General features: G+C 42.5%; 1 protein-coding gene across 5 annotated transcripts in view; it reads right to left on the reverse strand.

Moving 5' to 3' along the window:
• The window catches only part of clcnk (chloride channel K), a 66,501-nt gene that overhangs the window by 17,653 nt on the left and 28,118 nt on the right, over window positions 1-20,730 (reverse strand). For 4 of the 5 annotated variants that reach the window (XM_063033079.1, XM_063033077.1, XM_063033078.1 and 1 more), the window contains 9 exons: window positions 18,645-18,784; window positions 18,076-18,153; window positions 16,036-16,114; window positions 8,896-9,021; window positions 7,476-7,560; window positions 5,403-5,504; window positions 3,254-3,338; window positions 2,980-3,153; window positions 2,740-2,809 (listed from right to left, as the gene is read on the reverse strand). In XM_063033079.1, the coding sequence (XP_062889149.1) occupies window positions 2,740-2,809; window positions 2,980-3,153; window positions 3,254-3,338; window positions 5,403-5,504; window positions 7,476-7,560; window positions 8,896-9,021; window positions 16,036-16,114; window positions 18,076-18,153; window positions 18,645-18,784 (939 nt within the window). The remainder of the gene's footprint in view (window positions 1-2,739; window positions 2,810-2,979; window positions 3,154-3,253; window positions 3,339-5,402; window positions 5,505-7,475; window positions 7,561-8,895; window positions 9,022-16,035; window positions 16,115-18,075; window positions 18,154-18,644; window positions 18,785-20,730) is intronic. The other variant, XM_063033080.1, reaches the window with a different exon arrangement.

Genomic DNA, 20,730 nt, shown 5'->3' on the forward strand with positions numbered 1-20,730 from the left:
AACCAGCCACTTTCCCCTCCCACAGCTGCTTAACTCAGGCATCTCCACCACCCCCGCCCCCCCCCCAGTCCTGACGAAGGGTCTCGGCCCCAAACCTCGAGGGTTTATCCATTTTTATAAATGCTGCCTGACCTGCTGAGTTCCTCCAACATTTTGTGTGTGTTGCTTTGGATTTCCAGCATCTGAGTATTTTCTTGCATTTGTGATTTACAGCACACAATATTCAATGGGTGTTCTCACCAGGGCCCCGCTTATAAGACATTTCATTCCAGTTCTCAACTCACTTAATAATGAAGACCGATGTAGCAATTGTTTAATTGTTTTTCTAGTGGCTTGATGCATCTGCAATTTAACTTTCAGGGGATTGCATACTAGGACAGCTGGGTCTCCTTAAATATTAAAGGTTCACAATTTCTCACCTTTTAACTGTATTTCATTTTGCTGTTCTGTGCACTAAAATGCATGACCTATTTTTCAATGTTATATTCCATCTGCCATATTCTTGCCTACTAATTCAAAGTGTCCACATCTGTTTGAAGTCTCTTTACGTCCCCATCTCGGCTCACAAAACTATCTGATTTTATACTCTCAGCAAATCTGTAAATATGACATTTGATCCACTCAGCAGAGTCATTGCTAGGGATTGTGAACAGCTGGGCCCAAATCCCAGTCCTTGTGGTAGCTGATAGATATCACCAGCCAATCTAAGTCATATCTGATTATTCCTACTCTGTGTGTTCGTTTTATTAACCAATACTTAATTCATGCCAGTACATTAGTTACAATTTCTTGTATTCTGTTAACTAACATGATTCCTTAAGCTTGTTATAGCCAGGGGTGGTAATGGGGACAAGCTCTCACTACCTATCCAATAATGTGCACCTCAAATTGCCTCTGACAACCAAGACCAGCTCCCGGCCTTTATATGTGGCTTAACTACTAAGCCCAGCAGAACCATTTCTACTGACAGGAGAAGGGGCAAAGGAGGGTTAAAACCCCCTTAAAACCAGTTGCTTCGGGCAGATGGGGCTCATCGGCTGTGGTTGGCAGCCCATCTAGGAGAGGGAAAACTCTGATCTCAAACCTCTGCTGCCTTGCGACTATATCCGTTCATGGGGAAGGCTTCGGGAGTAAGCCCCAAGGGAAAAATCCGGAGCTGGAGTCCCTAAGGCAGGCCCACATTGAGTTCAATGCTGACTGACAACTCCTGCGATGCTGCTGGTGCCAAAATGTGTCGGTCCCTGCCGTTCCTTTGAGTTCATCAGATGTGTGGAGAGGGGGAGCTTGCTGCATGGGCAACAGCTTGATCTCCATATTGTTCTGCCCAGGCTCGTGTATCTAGACAGCTAGGACATGACCAACAAAGGCCTCACTCACTCACTCACCTCACTCACTGTTAACTAAACTCTGGAAATCTAAATACATAACATTTACAGATTCTTCCTTAGATTTTACACAGGCCACTCCCTCAAACAACTCTAATAGATTAGTCGGACATGATTTCTCTTTCATTAATCCATGCTGAATCTACTCACTTCTATTATTCTTTACAAGGTGATCTTCATCACATTATCTATTGTAGATACCAGCATTTTCATTCCCACGGATGTTGGGCTGACAGATCAACAGTTCCACTTCCTCCCTTGCTCCTTGTTTAAATAGTGGCGTCACATTTCCGGTCTGCAAATCTACAGGAACCATTCCGGTACCTGTAGAGTTTTGGAAGATCACAACCAAAGCATCCATTTTCTCTGCAGCCAGATCTTACTAAGCTCTGGGTTCTTGGGACTTTTTGGCTTCTCATTTCACCAGCTCCTTCAGTACTTCTTATTTACTAATGCTGAATTCCTTCATTTTTGATGATTTTTCATTTATTTTTGTCTTTTCCCATGAGGGTGAGTGAAAGTCGCTTCCGAATTTCTCTGCTGACTCTTTGCTCTCCAATTACAGATTTTCCTTCTCTCTCTAAAGGAACTATATTTGCTCTCACCAGTATTTTCTTTTCAATGTGTCAGTAGAAGTTCTTACAATTGTTTAAGAGGTTTCTTGCCAAACTAATCTCAGATTCTGTCTTCATCTTCTTTGTCAACTTCTCGATCCTCCATTGCTGAATTCTAAAATATTCTCAATCCTCAGGCCCAATGCTACTTCTCACAACTTTCTCAGCCTCTTCCTTTGATTTAGTCATAGTCATAGTCATACTTTATTGATCCCGGGGGAAATTGGTTTTTGTTACAGTTGCACCATAAATAATTAAATAGTAATATGTAAATTATGCCAGGAAATAAGTCCAGGACCAGCCTGTTGGCTCAGGGTGTCTGACCCTCCAAGGGAGGAGTTGTAAAGTCTGATGGCCACAGCCAGGAATGACTTCCTATGACGCTCTGTGTTGCATCTCGGTGGAATGAGTCTCTGGCTGAATGAACTCCTGTGCCCAACCAGTACATTATGTAGTGGATGGGAGACATTGTCCAAGATGGCATGCAACTTGGACAGCATCTTCTTTTCAGACACCACCGTCAGAGAGTCCAGTTCCATCCCCACAACATCAATAAAGTTATATTTAATATAACTTTAACATCTGCTCTGTCATGGACCGGGCACCTTACCTGCTGGAATTTTGCACATCAAAATATTTTTTTTTGTAAATGATAGGGTGCTTTCCTGAACTTACCACATATAAGTACCATATATAAGTATGGTTAAATTGTACCATATGTAAGCACGGTTTGAACTTACCATATATAAGCACGGGCATGAAATACCCAGCTGGCATTGGCATGGTGGTGGCAAGGATCAACATCCAAAACTGCAAAAGAAGAAACAAGGCAGAATCAGCCTAGACTGAACCTCCACATATTGCTCCTTATTGTATAGCGCTCCCTGCATCTTGAAGCCTGGGAATTATAAGCTCACTTTGGGAAAACACTTAACGAGGCAGGGCTTTATACTGCCAGGAGTGGAGACCTTCGCATCTACCTTCATGAATAAGAAGAAGAGCAAGGTGCCGTAAAAAGTGAAGGTCGGGTGACACCAGTCGATCCAGAGGTTGTCGGGATCCACTCTTGTGTGAACATTAAGCGTTGCGTTCTGGGAAAGCACGCCCCACGACCGATGATCGAGGAGCGAGGAGAGGAGTTCCTTCATGCTGAGCTGCACAGAAGGAAGCAAGACATTCAGCGGCTAACTTTTCTACAAAAAGAGATCTCTTCATTTTCCCTTTCCATAAATGCAGAGCAATTGGAACACTTACCCTGGATGCCATGAGCTGCCCCAGTCCAGCAGGGAAGGTAATGGATGCCAAGAAGAAGGTCATAACTCCAGAATATATAGCTTTCCTAATGGTAGAATGTTGCTATTAGCCAATGCCTTCGCAATTCCATCAAAATTTCACAGAGCTTAATACTTCCAAGTTAATTTTTTCATGGAAAGAGATGCTTGTTCTTGTTGTGTCTGTCTTTCCTGAAAACTTTAACTTTGAACCTTCACTAAAATCTTGACCAGCAGCATCTCAAGTTTCAGAATAATTCAGCTAACTGAAGATGACCCTCAGCTCAACCTGCACAGAATTCTGATAGATCCCCCCTCTTGTTATTCCACATCTGCAGGCACATTCTATTGCAGTGCAGAACTTTGGTATATTTGTCCACGCTGGCTATCCACTGTAAATCAAAATGTGACAACCCATTTCTAATTTCTCCTAAAGCTATTGGGAAAGGGATCAAATTTTATTGCCTTGTCAATATTGCACAGTTAAAGAACATTAGATTGCAGAATGTTGCTTGAATTGAGACTCATTTGCAGAAAAACATCATTAAAATACAATGTTGGAAACCTAAGGATTTGCAAGGTTTATTTTCAGAAATTTGACATTGCATGTGATAGCTTTTCATAGATGATACAACTGGTTTTGAAAATAGAGCCATAAAAGAAATAAGGTGGAAGGAAATTTGTTGAACTTGTTCAAAACCTTATTTGGAGCTTAGCGAGCAGTTTTGGGTATAAACTTTGTGCAGCAGTAGGCCACTGGATCCTTGTCATGAGTAAAATCATGAGTAATCTCAGCTCTGCAGCCTCCCTACCTACAGTCACTTTCCTCTCTCCTGCCTGTCAAGGATCCAACTTCTCTTCCTTGAGTACATTCAAAGACTCTGCTCCCAAAGGCTCGTGATGAATAAAAACTGCTTCATTTCTGGTGGACTCCAGATTTTAGAATGAGATATGCTCTCATACGGGACAATGGAACTCCTGTGTTTTTGTTCAGTAGGATTTTGCGAGGGATAATGAATGACATTTTTGCTAAGAGGTGGCATGAGAAGTTAAGGTTTCTTACTAGAGCAGAGTGACTAAAGAAGCAACACAAAGCTTTAAAGGTTCACAAAGATTGTTTCTGTTGACTTATAACTCAAAATGAGTGGGTATCAACCAAGATAATCATGACAAGAAATAAACAGACAGTGGTGGAGAAAAACAGCGAGGCAGGTTTAGTGGTCTGATTGATCCTCGATCTGGCCTGCATACTCTTTCCTTTCTTCATTGATTTTAACCTTATTCTTGCCATGTCTATAAACCCATTTCTCTCTTTAGCATCATGTCCAGGGTCCAAATTTATTTTAGGGACCACTGGCTCATTCATCTGCAAACATTTACCTGCTGGGGAATTTTGCATGAAACAGAAAATTAAACCCCATATTGGCAAACTCACAATACAAAATTATGAGGGGTGTAGATCGGGTCTATACCCTATGACCTTGGGGGATCTTAGGGAGGCGGTTTCCAACAGGAAGGCTTGGTGTAGAGGGGCAGTTTGCTCGGGAGAGCACACGCAGAGTCACCAGTTGCCGGCGCCATCTTGGTGTGCAGGAGTCCCTAAGGTCACGAAGAGTCAGACTCGACTTAACGACTGAACAACAACATAGGTAGGGTAAATGGAAGCTTTTCCCACTGAGGTTGGGTGAGACTCGAACTAGAGGTCAGAGTTTAAAGGTGAAAGGTGAAATTTTTAAGGGGGACATGAGGGGGAGCTTCTTCACTCAGAGGGTGGTGAGAGTGTGGAACGAACTGCCAGCAGAAGTGGTGGACATGGGTTCGATTGGAAAATGTAAGAGAAATTTGGATAAATACATGGATGAGAGGGGTATGGAGGGCTCTGTTTTCTGTGTGGATTGATTGGACTAGGCAGAATAACAGCTTGGCATGGATCAGACGGGCTGAAGGTTTCTGCTTCTGTGCTGTGGTGCTCCCTGACTCTAATTGAAATGATTCTGAATACCATTCCACTAAGCCTCAACTGAAAATATTTTCCCTTTCCCACCCCTCCACAACAATGGACAAGACATGTCTTGGGTCGACTGCTAATTTTTTGCCCCCTGCAAGCAGTGTACGTGGTATTCCATCCTCACTCGGTTGCCATGAAGTTCTGGATGAAGGCGTTTCGCTTGATGTAACGCAGCAGCCGCCGCTGACAGTAGAGGTAGACGCAGCTCAGGATCCCACAGACCATTCTAATCACACCAGCAAGAGAAGAGAAAGGAGTTACATTGTAGACTGAACAACAAAAGATCTTTGTTACCGTAACGTTCATAGCGTGCCAATGTAGAACACCCATTTCATTCCAGCACTGTGTGTGTCAGGAGTGGTGAGCAATTTACCATAATCATAGTGTGCTGCTGTTACTTCTTGAGTAGACGGCAGTGGGGCAAGTACCTAAAGGAGTCGTCTGTGCTGCGTGTGACGTCTATATGACACAAATGCTGTGTGTGATACGCCCAAGATCTGATTCTATCGCTCCAGTGCTGTGTTTGATATTGCCAACGATCGTGTGAATACCTGCCATTTGCCTCTGGCATCGTAAAGCATTTACAGTCTGAAGAGTGGCAACGTAAATGCAGAGACTGCAGATGCAGCTCTCAGAGTGCAGGATACACACTCAGCAGGTCAGGCAGCATCTGTGGAGGAAGATAGACCGACAACATTTTGGGCTGAGACCCTTCATCTGGACTGGAAGGAAGGGGGAGATAGCCAGTGCAAAAACAGTGGAGGGAAGGGGGGGTGGAGCAAGAGCTGGGAGGTGATAGGTGGGTCTGAGTGATAGGCAGGTGGAGGGGTTGGTGGGAATGATGTCAGAGGCTGGGAGGTGTTAGGTGGATCCAAGAGAGGGTGTGATAGGTGGATGGAGGGGTTGGTGGGAATGATGTCAGAGGCTGGGAGGTGTTAGGTGAATCCAAGAGAGGGTGTGATAGGTGGATGGAGGGTTGGTGGGAATGATGTCAGTGGCTGGGAGGTGATAGGTGGATCCAAGAGAGGGTATGATAGGTGGATGGAGGGGTAGTGGGAATGATGTCAGAGGCTGGGCGGTGATAGGTGGATCCAAGAGAGGGTATGATAGGCAGGTGGAGGGGTTGGTGGGAATTATGTCAGAGGCTGAGCGGTGATAGGTGGATCCAAGAGAAGGTGTGATAGGTGGATGGAGGGTTGGTGGGAATGATGTCAGAGGCTGGGAGGTGATAGGTGGATCCAAGAGCGAGTGTGATAGGCAGCTGGAGAGCTTCGTGGGAATGATGTCAAAGGCTGGGAGGTGATAGGTGGATCCAAGAGAGGGTGTGATAGGTGGATGGAGGGGTTGGCGGGAATGATGTCAGAGGATGCGACGTGGAAGTGGCAAAGGGATGAAGATGATGGAATCTGATAGGAGTGGAAGGTGAAGCCATGGAATAAAGGGAGGCAGGTAAGGTGGGGAGAAAATGGTTGTCTTTGTGTGGGGTGATGGGCAGATGGAGGTGGTGGAGAGGGGAAGGACATAGGGTGATGGAGTCCAGCTGGATCAGGAGGAGAGAGAGAAAAGAACAAGGGAAAAAGAGGTGGGGGGAGGTCTGAATTCTGTAAGTTTGAGAATACAATGTCAGTGCCACCAGGTTGGAGACTGCCTGGATGGATTACAAGGACTGAGCAACACAAAGCAAGTTTCTGGATGCAAATGCTGTGTATATCACATCAGTTAGATAAAATATTCTGTGGCCACGACATATCAATGTGCTTCCCCATCTTTTTTTCATTCAAACAAGTCTTCTGAAGTTTAGAACTGTTTAGATAAAGGGAACAGAATAATGTCTGCAGCACAAGCTCACTTTATTCCATGTGTTTTTTCATGTCAATATGCCACAGGTCCTATTTGACGAAAATCACGCCGACTGCAGAATACGTTAAAATTGACTTTTATAATGTTAGACACTGCAACAGTAATTAACTCTTACCCTGTCTTTCAGTGAATGTTTAACACCAACCCAAAGGCTTGGTGTAAGCTTTAGGAGAATAAAAAGTGGGGTTGTTTAGACTCCTAGTAACGATGTGAGGGAAATGCTACGTGACAGCTAGGACACAGCACAATGAGGATGTATGGTTGTGTGTGTGAGAGTCTGCAGTGTAATCACATCCTTCAAATAGTCACATACAATAAACTTGCAAAGACACCTCACCCAAGGACGATAAAGATTAAAGTTTCTGGTAAATCAAACGGGAAGTCAACTTGAAACTTTGTCTTGAAAAGAGCAATGATGGTTTCTGCAGGGAAACAAAAACACATAAAAATGAGCTTTACAATTAACCTAAAACCGAAACACTGAAGCAGGCACTGATTGAATGCAAGTGTCTGGAGATTACACGCCGCTCCCCGCCCCCCCCCCCAACAACTTTCCTGCCTTCCTCTCCTCTTGTTCACAGAGATACATTTCCACATATTGTGCTGGTTACCCAGACAACACAGACCCTTTATCTTCATCAAGGTGGAGAATAACCTGTTGAGGATTACACATTCACCCTGTTCATTGTGGTGAATTACACTGCTGAGGATTACACATTCACCCTGTTCATTGTGGAGAATTACACTGCTGAGGATTACACATTCACCCTGTTCATTGTGCAGAATTACACTGCTGAGGATTACACATTCACCCTGTTCATTGTGGAGAATTACACTGCTGAGGATTACACATTCACCCTGTTCATTGTGGTGAATTACACTGCTGAGGATTACACATTCACCCTGTTCATTGTGCAGAATTACACTGCTGAGGATTACACATTCACCCTGTTCATTGTGGAGAATTACACTGCTGAGGATTACACATTCACCCTGTTCATTGTGGAGAATTACACTGCTGAGGATTACACATTCACCCTGTTCATTGTGGTGAATTACACTGCTGAGGATTACACATTCACCCTGTTCATTGTGGAGAATTACACTGCTGAGGATTACACATTCACCCTGTTCATTGTGGAGAATTACACTGCTGAGGATTACACATTCACCCTGTTCATTGTGGAGAATTACACTGCTGAGGATTACACATTCACCCTGTTCATTGTGGTGAATTACACTGCTGAGGATTACACATTCACCCTGTTCATTGTGGAGAATTACACTGCTGAAGATTACACATTCACCCTGTTCATTGTGGTGAATTACACTGCTGAGGATTACACATTCACCCTGTTCATTGTGGAGAATTACACTGCTGAGGATTACACATTCACCCTGTTCATTGTGGAGAATTACACTGCTGAGGATTACACATTCACCCTGTTCATTGTGGAGAATTACACTGCTGAGGATTACACATTCACCCTGTTCATTGTGGTGAATTACACTGCTGAAGATTACACATTCACCCTGTTCATTGTGGTGAATTACACTGCTGAGGATTACACATTCACCCTGTTCATTGTGGCGAATTACACTGCTGAGGATTACACATTCACCCTGTTCATTGTGGTGAATTACACTGCTGAGGATTACACATTCACCCTGTTCATTGTGGTGAATTACACTGCTGAGGATTACACATTCATCCTGTTCATTGTGGAGAATTACACTGCTGAGGATTACACATTCACCTTGTTCATTGTTGAACACAGAAAGCAGTCGGAACATGAATGCACCACATGTGGCCGCAAAGAATCCCCTCCAATAGTTTCGCACTGCAAAATGGGAAGACATCACCTCCACACTGAATAGAACACCTGAGGATAAGAAACATAGTGTACATTTTAACATCAGCAATCTTGGCAGGGCTGGTTCCTAACCTCCTAGTGGACAACGGGTTCAGTGTCACTAATCGTTATTGTAAAACATCCTGATCATTCAGGGAGCACAATCCTTCAACACTCCGGTTTAAGTAATTACCCAATTATTGCCCAACACCCCGAAAGCTTGTTGTGAGTAAATTCGTACAGGTTAGGTTTCTAGCTATCTTGAGAAACATTATTTGAAAATAACTTGTCAGGGGTAAATTTGTTAATAAAAGTTTATTCTTTCCTTTCTCATTCATCAGATCACGTTCTCAGGTGACCCCGCTGAATGTGGGCAAGTGTTTCCAGCATGAATTCAGCTCTTAGATCCTGTATTAGTACAGTGGGGCTTAGAACCTTCCAAAACGCAGCCTTAGCTTTAGAAGTATGCGTGTACTGACCAACATCTAACATCATTGCCCAAGGCCTAACGGTTTTAGGTCCATTCTGACCTGAACTGGCTTTTCGTGACCGTGCAGGTGACATTCAGTCTTGCTGAAGGTGAACTAAAGCCCAATTTATACTTCTGTATCAAATGTACGGCGTAATTACTGCGTACCTTGCGTCGTAGGGTGACGTGCATCTCCCCAAAAATGTATCTCACACGTCGCGGCGACGCAGACCGCAACAACTGTGATTTGGTAGCATCGCATTTCCTCCTACACAATTCCGGTTGCTTTTCTCCGCCATGTCTGTACACTGATGCGAAATAAATGGTTGGAGACGATGAACCAAATCTTCAAATCTACTGCCGACATCCGAAAATATTTGAAATGCATTTCCTTGTCCATGTCTCTCACGAAGAAACTCAACACAGTGGCATAGAAACCCCACTGCCAATTAGCGTTTTGGCGGTGAATTGCAGAGCGACGCAGACACAACTATGCACGCTCACTACGGCGTAGGGCAACACAGAAGTATAAATCAGGCCCACCACATAGCCCATACGCACAAGTATAGATCAGCCTTAAGGAACTGTTTGGGATAAAGTGGTCATTTTCCCAGTTCTTAATAGTTGTGACCGGATTCATTCATTTCAAATAGTACAACCCGTCTTTGCAACAGCAATGCAAAATAATGCTTGTGTTACTTCTCCTCTGCAAAGGTAGATTGCCTTACCTGACTGAAACAAAATAACTTCAATAGATTCATAGATTCTCTTTTTTTTAAAGCCTAGCAGGACATTAGCCTTTCTCTGGACTTGGCATCCTTTGCTGTATCTAAATGGAAGCCTTTTAGAAACTGTAGAGTCAAACATCAATAGGTGTCCACTGGGCAGAGCACGGGTGAAGGAACAGGGATCATTTGATGTGTTTTAACTCTAAAGCCCAACTTGCCTCAGCTGATGGGCTGAACTGTGAAGCCCTCTGCTGGCCACAGGTGGAAGAAAAGAGATTTTGAGTGCAATGCCTTCCAGGATCTGCAAAAAGTCTCCTGCTCTTCTGCAAAGGCTTCCACTCAGGCCCAGGTTAGAATTGCTGCCTTATTTTTCACTGATTCTTGAGAATTTGGATAAAACAGGTTTTAATTTTGAAAAGAAAAATTTTAAGTGTTAAGAAACCTAAACTTATATGTTTATAGACAAGGTCTCAGCAATCAAGCAGTATTTCGGAGCAACCTCCTGATTTTGTATTTTTTTCATAAAATATGTGTTTTTCCTGCCATTACTTAGTTTTTGTCAACACAGTCCGACACAATAAAAAGCTAATTATTCCTATTTATTTAGTCTTATATAGATTTAGAGCTTTTAAATCATTGTGTCTACACCATAGGTACACATACATGCTGTTAAATGTTGAATATTCACTTTTGTTCATTTTTTATACTATTTCACGTGTACTCCTTTAAAAACTCTTACATCATGCAACTTTTATCATTAGCATTAAATATACAAAATAACAATTTTGGACATAAAAAACACATTTTTAATTTTAAAGAGACAATTACTTTAATAAATGAACTGTTTTGGAGAAACAGATTGTAAGCATATTAATTTAAAACAAAGAGAGTTCCATCTGACGATGGTAATTGAGACCTGACAGTGGTGGCAGTAGCCTAATTACAACAAACAATTCCAAACTTTTCACCACTCAAGTCAATGCTTCCTTGCTTAACTTTACTTAACAATTTGGTACAATAAATAATAATTTGTCATGTACATTTTATCCTTCTGTAAATATTAACAAACAACAGTAAACAGTAAAATAAAAACTACAGTACAACTGCAATGTTTAAGTATAAACATCAGAAAACACACCAGGAACTAAAAAAAAGTTCCAACCATTTCTGGGCTTGAAAATCTTCGAAAGCGTTCAGTCAGTTTTATCAGGAAGTAGATGATTAATATGCTCCTCCTCTATGGTCCATTACTTCAGCAGACGGGTGGTATATCTCCCTCGTCCTGCTTGCACAACCCGGTGATGATGGCTCCATCAGTTTGACCAGAATATCTTCAACTGGTATGAAGCACATATCCTTTCCGCCCTGGTTTTGGATGGAAGCGCGTGTTGGGCCCAAGAGGATGGAAAAACTCCACTTGAACATCTTGATGATGAGCATCCACAGTGACAGCCCTTGCTAACCACTAATTCTGGTCATAAATGACTGCACGCCAACCTCCACAATTAATGACACCGGCAGATATATCTGTCGTAGTCCTGTCAGGACCACTCTGGGGTGCCTGCTCCATTTCCTCCATCAGCATTGCCAAAGGCCTCTGTTCTTTCGCATTGTGGTAGGGCCATCTCTGAGGACTGGTTCCATGTGAGTCCAAATGGCAGAAGCGTCCTGTCACTTGGATTCTGATATTGTACAAAATTCTTCTCTTCTTTTGTGTAGTACAAGCCAGTGTGCAGATTGAGCTGTGGGAGATTCTGACCAAGATGGCATGACTGTACCTCAGAGCTATATTTGCATTTCCATGCCTCAGAAAAGTCCACACGCACAACTACAGTGCTTTCATTGCAGTTCTGTATCATGCTCCTGTATTCCCTGGACTGGTTATGAACCAAGCACACGTGTTGTTGTTTCACTCTTTAGTTTGTCTTCATACAGCTTGTTGAGCTCTGCCATTGTGCTTCACAAGTCTTGTACTGAAGTGAATTCCATCTGCTGTTTGGTCCTGAACTCGTTCCCATTGCTGCCACTCAACATCGGTCAACTTTTGCTGTGGGGTGGGAAGTGTGTGCTTGTGGAGACACCAGGTGCAGGAGTGCAGAAGACATGCCTCTCTTGTCTGAGAACAACACACAAGTTCAAAACTATCCATCCTCCAATTTGCTATATGCCATATACTCTTAGGACCTCAAATATCAACTTCGCATTTTCATGGTACTGACATCTTTCGATCTGATGGTTTTGGTGCTGTGACATAGAATGGACGTAAAGCACAGAAGGATGAATAACTGAATTTTACAGTTGGTTCCTTTTTGATGAACTCCCTGTGGAGGTTTAATATTGTGTCAGTCAGAATCATTCTCTGATGCTTTATTTTCTTCCGTGTTATCGTGTCCTGTTTGTCAGTCATCATTCGTGCAGCATTATGGTAGAAATCCTGAACCATCTGGGTTATTGTTTGAATGCAACTGGGCTTTTTGTCAGTAGTTCTTCTCTTTCACAGTGTGTTGTATGTCAGCCTGAACTGCTTTGTCTGGTGTATTAGGTGATATTTCTTTAGAACCCTGCCTCACGGAGTCAAGTTCTTTGATTTTTGAGCAGACTGTAAATTATTTTTGTTTTGATTAAATCCTTGAATGCGACAGTTGTGGAAGAGCAGGGTTTTCTAGATGGAGGGGTTTTTGAGTTTGCTTCCCTGTAGCATCTGCTCTGTTTTTTTCTCTTGGTGATTCTTGTTTTTTTTAATTTCTAGTTTGCTCTCATCGCCAGTGCTTTTTCAGTTTGTTCCTATCTTTCATTATCTCTTGAAGTTTATTTTTCAAAGCTTTCATCTCTCTCAAGTACCTTGCTTTTGTTTACTTTCTTTCCCTTTCCCCTGCTATAGATTGCCTACTGTGAGCTGGCTCCTGTATAGTCTGATCCAATGGACTATCTGGGCGTTCTGGGCCCCTTCTCTTACGCCCTCTTGATTCTTGCTGTCTACATTTCCACGCCTTGCTCTTATTCCTCTTTACCCTTTCATTCAAATCACTGAGTTTTTATCTTCTCATCCTGTACTCTCTTCTTCCATCTTTGCTTTTCCTTTCTCAGGTATTCCTCCTTTAACTTTGGCTCACTATATATTTTCTCTTTCCGCTCTTTTTGGTATTCCCTGTTTCTTCTCCTTCGCTCCTCCACTGATAGCTGCTGCCTAGCCATACCTTCCTAAAATACATAATAAAATACATACAATTTCATAGTAATTCAATTACTATGAATTTAATTGTGTTTAATTTGGTGAAATTTTATTAAATGATTATGAAATGTTGCAACTAAATTCATTTATGGTTTTAGTCATTGGGGATACATATAGTAAGGAAATATTGTAGGCCTGTGTGTGGAAAAAATAAAAGGGAAATTATGTATATTGTAAATAAAGAGGTTAATGAAACATTACAAGCCATATTACTATTTATTGTGATCATAAATTATATTCAAGCCTCCAGTGAGGATGATTTGGACGTTTTTGTCAACAACGTCAAACTATGTGTCACCACCATCAGACAGAAAACTTGACGGTGTTGACGTCTGACGGTGTTGACGTCTGATGGTGGTGACAAAAATACATTTTTTTACACGACATGCATGAGTTGTATACAGGAACCATCTTGTTTCCCCTCTGTTGCTAGCTGCCTCTGGCCTCTACTCAAATGCATAAATTTATGACATAATTTAAAATAATTCTTTCTATACAAAAGAGACTGTTGACACGTCATGGTTGTGACAGTACCAACATCAACAAATATGTAAAAACTATTGAAAAAATAGCAAACTTACAGGAGCTTGTTTGACCTTGTTGTATTTAGCAGATCTGGAGGGTGGAAAGGGGGTCCTCAGGAATATAGTTGATCATGTGGTTGTCTGATTTTATTGCTTTTTTTTATATATAAATATCTGACGGTGTTGACAAAAACTTGGGACACATTTTGAGCAACCACAAAATAAGAGTAAATATTGTTGAAAATTCACTGCTTTTAGTTCTAAAGAGGTTTTTCACTCTATTCTTTCATCTGGCATATATATTATATATTTTAAATGACTTTTTTTCCACACTTTTTTATCAAATTGAAATGATAATCTCTTGTCTGAGGACAACTGATTTTGTGGGCACTGGGCTATCATATAATCATACAATTTATAAAATTAAAAACATATGAAAAAATGTTGCATTTGTGCAAAAGACCCACAGATGATCAATCCCGATTATTTTAAATAAGAAAGTATTCATTTTCAACAGAATTAGCACTTTTCTTAGTGGGACATGTTTTCGCCGAAGTCTCAGGAATCAGTGTTTTGTTAGAATGCTTTCCTCCAGCTCTTTTATTATTTAGATTATGCTGGCATCATACAAGTTTTGCCTGAATTCAGCAAGCTTGAACAATGAATTGTTGAACCGTACATACCAGAAGACTCAAACCACTATGGGCTTTACCTCTGTGAGCTAGAAAGGAGAAAACTATCTTGGGTACCCACACTTGATCATTAGATGGTGACCACCAGAGCAGCTTGTGTGAGGGTTGCCATTTGGTGAGGTCATGCTAATAGTCACCCAGGGCGGGCGTGACTGATGACCACTAACACTGACCACTGAAGGCTGACAGGGACTCACAGTTTCCAAGAGTCAAACAGCTCACAAACAGACCCTTTTGCCCAACGTGTCCATCCTATGCATTAAGTATCTCGGGATGGAGCTGACAACTTTAGGAGAGATGGTTACACGAAACAGCAGAGAAACACATTTAAATGAGAGGAGGTTGGAAGAAAAAATTTCCACAGGAAAACTCTAAGACTGTGTTGTAACCAAAGACCATAAGACATAACAGCAAGAGCAGTGTTAGGCCATTCAGCCCATCGAGTCTGTTTCACCATCATGGCTGATCCTGGATCCCACTCAACCCCACACACCTGCCTTCTTGCCATATCCTTTCATGCCCTGACCAATCAGGAAACGATCAACTTCCCCCTTAAATATAGCCACGGACTTGGCCTCCACCACAGTCTGTGACAGAGCTTTCCACAGATTTACTACTCTCTGTCTAGAAAAATTCCTCCTTACCTCGGTTCTGAAAAGTCACCCCTCAATTTTGAGGCTATGCCCTCTAGTTCTGGACACCCCCACCAGAGGAAATATCCTCTCCACATCCACCCGATCTAGTCCTTTCAACATTCGGTAGGTTTCAATGAGATCCCCATGCAGTTTTCTAAATTCCAGTGAGTACAGCCCAAAGCTGCCAAATGCTCCTCGTACATTAACCCTTTCTTTCTCAAAATCATCCTTGTAAACTTCCACTGGACTCTTTCCAATGACAACACATCATTTCTGAGATACGGGGCCCAAAATCGTTGACAATCCTCCAAGTGAAGACTGACTGGTGTCTCATAAATGCTCAGCATTATCTCCTTGGTTTTATATTCTATTCCTCTTGAAATTAATGCTAACTTAAGCATTATATTCAGAAGTTGTTTATCTTTGGTTTCCACAGCTCTTCTGTCAAATTTAATCTACACAAGCAAAAAGCAAACCCCACTAAAAATAGAGTTCATCCTTTAGACCTTTTCAATAGAAGTAGGAGATGTCAGTTCCAATTACACAGCCAGCTCACGGGGATCCATTATGTTTTCAACAATCTTACAGATCGCTAAAAGCAAATTGTCCCCAACTAAACTGTCTTTCACCATTTTTTACCTCCTTGTGTTAAGCAGTGGCCATTACTACACCAGGAACGTTATCCACATTTTCTCAACTGTGACCAGGCATCGCCTTCAGTCTCTAGCAAAAAGGGAGCTACTTTGACCTAACCAGTTACTTACCACTGATGGGTGCGCCAAAGCAACTTGCCACCCCAACGGCCGCTGCCGTCACCAGCATCTCGTACCTCTTGCTTGTATTCTGTAGGAAAGGAATAGCAGGGTGAACTGGGCTTGGTTCAGTCGCAATACAAAGTACAGTAGATTCCAGTTAACTGGGTCAGCTGCTTATTTGAGACAGCTCTTCACGAACAAAAACTCATCGAACAAATAGCCAGGATTCCCTTTGCTTATTTGGGACACAATGCCGCTTAACTGCTGAACAGTTTCTAACCAATGTCCGTTGAGCTCACTTGTGTGGCCATTAGGCACTTCCCTGTGCTTAGAGAGGACGCTTTTTAAATAGCATCAGTTGTGTGTGCAAGTGTTGAAAAAGGCAGTGATTTTTGCCACTGATAGTTAGCAAGAGATCAGCAGTTAGACAATTCAGAACTGTTTTGCTGACTGCGGTTTCAGGCACTCGGGCTTGGAGATGCCAGAAATGGCCGGGAATGAAAAATGAAACGATTTGCTACTTCAACAAGTTAGAACTACAAAGAATTTGAAGGTATCAATAGCCATCCTGAATGTTGCAGTGAAAATGAAGATTCAGAGGATGAATTCGTCAAAGGCATTGTTTGAAGGCAGTCGATTACCTGCACTGATTTTGTTGGTTTACGATAAAAAAAAACACAGCAGCATGCAATGGATGAATTTCTCTGTCAATAACTATTAGGAACTAATACACAGTTTTATAGCATCGTAGTAGTATTGGTAGTGTTCAAATTCTGCATTTCATTTAAATATGTAATTTATGACTCAACAGTTTACCTTTTTTATACCTTTTAAACTATTTTCATTAAATTTCGGCTAATTGGGGCAGCCACTTAATTGAGGCAAAATGTATCGGTCCCGATGTGTCCCAATTAACTGGAATCCACTGTACTGTGAGCCTACTACGTACTTTGCCAACCAGACAGAACTCGGGCAAGTTTAAGTACATTGGGAGTTTCTTTGCTGTCATATGAAAAATTACAATTATTACATGGTTTGTTAATGGCAGGAAATACTTCCAGCAGTAACTAAGTGGGGCTAAACTGGATAGTTCTAATAATAAACACGAGATTCTGCAGATGTTGGAAATCCAGAGCAATACACACAAAATGCCGGAGGAACTGAGCTGTGTCTGTTTATCCTATTATTGGGTGCTTACGTAAATCACCTACAGCTGTTCCAAGACAGAAAATGGCTGAACGTTGGAGCAAGTAGTCGCTTAGTATCTGGAGGGGCCGGGGAGAGTGGTGGAATGGAGTCGATGTCCAGAGATGTCATGTCGGTGCCAGGAGTCCTGGCACAAACACCTGGATCTGTGCCCTGAGGAGTCAACAGATCTTGTTCATTTGATCCAGGCTTGCAAATGCCTTTTCTGAGGCCACATTCCACCGTCTGCACTGCTCTCCTCACCACATCTCCGTCATCCAACGGCTGGTGACCTCTACCAACCGTGCCTAATGTTCACAGACCTTACCGCAGCCTCACCTGTTCCAAGGTCCATGCCCACACCTCAGCTCCCACTGACTGCAGGTTGTCCAGTCAGGAAAGCCACACCATCTGAACTACTTTCAGAGCACTAGCTCGCACATTTCCTGTAAGAAGAGTGGGTAAAAGCCAGGTGCAGCTGCAAGTTATTCGATCTTCCATGGAGAAGAGGGATTGACCAATGAAGATCACATATTACAATCCGCTACAAGCTACAAGGGCATATAGACAAGTACCTCTAATACCTCCCTCTCAGCCCCACTGCATTAACCTTGTGCCCTTCTCCTTTCAGAAACCTAACAAGTGCAGTCTGGCAGAGCAGTAGGCGAACGTCGGGAAGCAAGTGATGAAGTAAACACTTTATAAGACGTTGGTGAGGCCTAATTTGGAGTATTGTGTGCAGTTTTGGTCACCCACCTACAGGAAAGATGTAAATAAAGTGGAAAGAGTACGGAGAAAATTTGAAAAGGTGTTGCCAGGTCTGGTTTAATGATTCATAAATTTAACTTCAATGTCCCTCCTTACCTCATAATCCCTGGTGACTGTCGTTCGGATCCTTCCCAAGTAAGTAGCAATCATGCTGCATATGTGTACAAAGGGACCCTGAGGATCAGAGGAAAATTGTTACGTTTCATGTAAAAATACAGAACGCTGCAAACGCTCAGCAGATCAAAGGCATGGACCTTAATACCGTTTCTCCTTCTGCACTTGGTGCCTGATCTGACAAGTGCTTCCTGGATTTTCTGCATCTAATTCAGATTTTTGCATCCGCAGTGTGTTCTTGTTTAAATTTCAGTGTTACATTTGCGGATCATTCCCACACTTAGGTTCCTGTCATCTCACAAGTATATTTTTCTTCCTTTTTGTTTTCTTACCCTTCCAAAAGATTTTCCTCCTCTTGGATCTTTGTCCCCCTGGCCTTCCTTTTCTCTGCCCATTCTCAGTTACTTCAAGTCTCACTCAATGTCCTTCAGTTCAACATTTCCTTCCTGACTTCATCTCTCCTCCTCTTCCTCTGCCTTCCCTTTCCAGCTTCCCCAGTGCCCAAGCTCCTACCATTTTGTCCGGAGAACGTGCACCAGGTTTAAACTTACCACTTTCCCTAAAAAAATTGTACTCCCTGCTGCCAGGGAGCATATCAGACCGACTACTTTTGCTGTAAAGGTTTTCAAGGTCAGGTACTCCTCCAGAAGAACTCCGGTCAGGATTGTCTTCAGCTCCGGAATCCCTGAACCTGAGTGAGAGATTGATATTCATCTGCAAACATCTCGAAAACATCGCCCGGAGAAGCAACAGCATAGAATGTCCAGGCTCAAGTAAACTAAACAACTATCACAAAGAGTTACAAAGCTCCGAAACTATAGGGAAAGGGCACCCTTGGTGTTTACCATTTGTTCTGTATGAATTTCCCCCTGTTTTATTCCATCAGAATCACTTCAGGTCTCAATATTGAAACTGTCTCGAGCAAAGTTATAACATAGTTTGTTACAGGGGTTCATTAGCGTTGCAGGTGTCAGTGTGGTCGATCAAACTACCCTCATCCAACATGCCTCTCTTCCACATCACTCCACTTGGAATCAGAGTGTCTGAAACAGTAGGTCCTAGTCCTCCTATAGTTTGTGACGGAGGAAGTTTCTTGTGTTCCCTTTGTAGGTATCTTGTGTCGGAAGCTTACAAGGGAAAGGCTGTATCTGTATCTGCAATTACACTATGAAGGTAATTCATTGAGCGTTCAGTTTCAAAATATTTTGAGGCTCTACGTAAAGAGAAGTTCTTTCATTATCAACACACACAAAATGCTGGGGAGCTCCGCATGTCAGGCAGCATCTATGAAGGGAAGTAAAGAGCTGACGTTCGGGGCTGGGACCCTTCATCTGTTTCGTTTAAAATATTACATTCAATTTCAGTTGATTACTTTGTCTATTAATTGTGTTATTTCAGTCAGAGTACTGCATAAAGCCTATTGGGGGCAGTCTAGCCACATTTTACTGTACTTAAGATCTGAACTATGACAGATGGATGTCAATAAACAATGCATGGGACAACAGTTCATATATCAAAAATCCTCACTCTAGCAATATAAATATTAATATATGTAGGCAAATATGTTTTCAAATATTCTACTCAGTGCTATATTTTAGATGCTGAGGAGCAGTTGACATCCTGTCTCTCTGACAAAGATTCAGTTCTACCTTCACCTAACACGCAATTTATTTACCACCAGAATTGACAGGACAATATTAAGGTGTAGCTTAACTGTTGTTTTTTAACCTTTCCTTAGTCTAGTCAAATAATTACTTGGACAAAAACACCTGATGATGGTAAGTCAGTCAGGCAGCTCCTGGCCACCACAATGGTCCATGATTCTCTCGTCTCCCTTGTGTGCATCATAGCTCAATGAAGAACTGCATTTGCAGAGAAGGCTCTGGTATCCTCTCGTATCTGTAGCTCTTTCCTATTCCATGTTCAAATATGATGGCAGAATATAGTATGCATGGTAAGACTCTTGGCAGTGTGGAGGATCAGAGGGATCTTGGGGTCCGAGTCCATAAGACACTCAAAGCAGCTGCGCAGGATGACTCTGTGGTTAAGAAGGCATACGGTGTATTGGCCTTCATCAACCGTGTGATTGAGTTTTGGAGCCGAGAGGTAATGTTGCAGATATATAGGATCCTGGTCAGACCCCACTTGGAGTACTGTGCTCAGTTCTGGTCACCTCACCACAGGAAGGATGTGGAAACCATAGAAAGGGTGCAGAGGAGATTTACAAGGATGTCGCCTGGATTGGGGAGCATGCCTTATGAAAACAGGTTGAGTGAACTCGGCCTTTTCTCCTTGGAACGACGGAGGATGAGAGGTGACCAGACAAAGGTGTATAAGGTGATGAGAGTAATTGATCATGTGGATAGTCAGAGGCTTTTTCCCAGGGCTGAAATGGTTGCCACAAGATGGCATGGGTTTAAGGTGTTGGGAGCAGGTACTGAGGAGATGTCTGGGGTAAGTTTTTTACCCAGAGAGTGATGAGTGCGTGGAATGGGCTGCCGGTAACAGTGGTGGAGGCAGATACGATAGGGTCTTTTAAGAGACTTTTGGATAGATACAAGGAGCTTAGGAAAATAGAGGGCTATGGGTAACTCTAGTAATTTCTAAGACAGGGACATGTTCAGCACGATATTGTGG

Source organism: Mobula hypostoma, chromosome 25 (genome assembly GCF_963921235.1).
Source record: "Mobula hypostoma chromosome 25, sMobHyp1.1, whole genome shotgun sequence".
NCBI classification, from domain to species: domain Eukaryota; kingdom Metazoa; phylum Chordata; class Chondrichthyes; order Myliobatiformes; family Myliobatidae; genus Mobula; species Mobula hypostoma.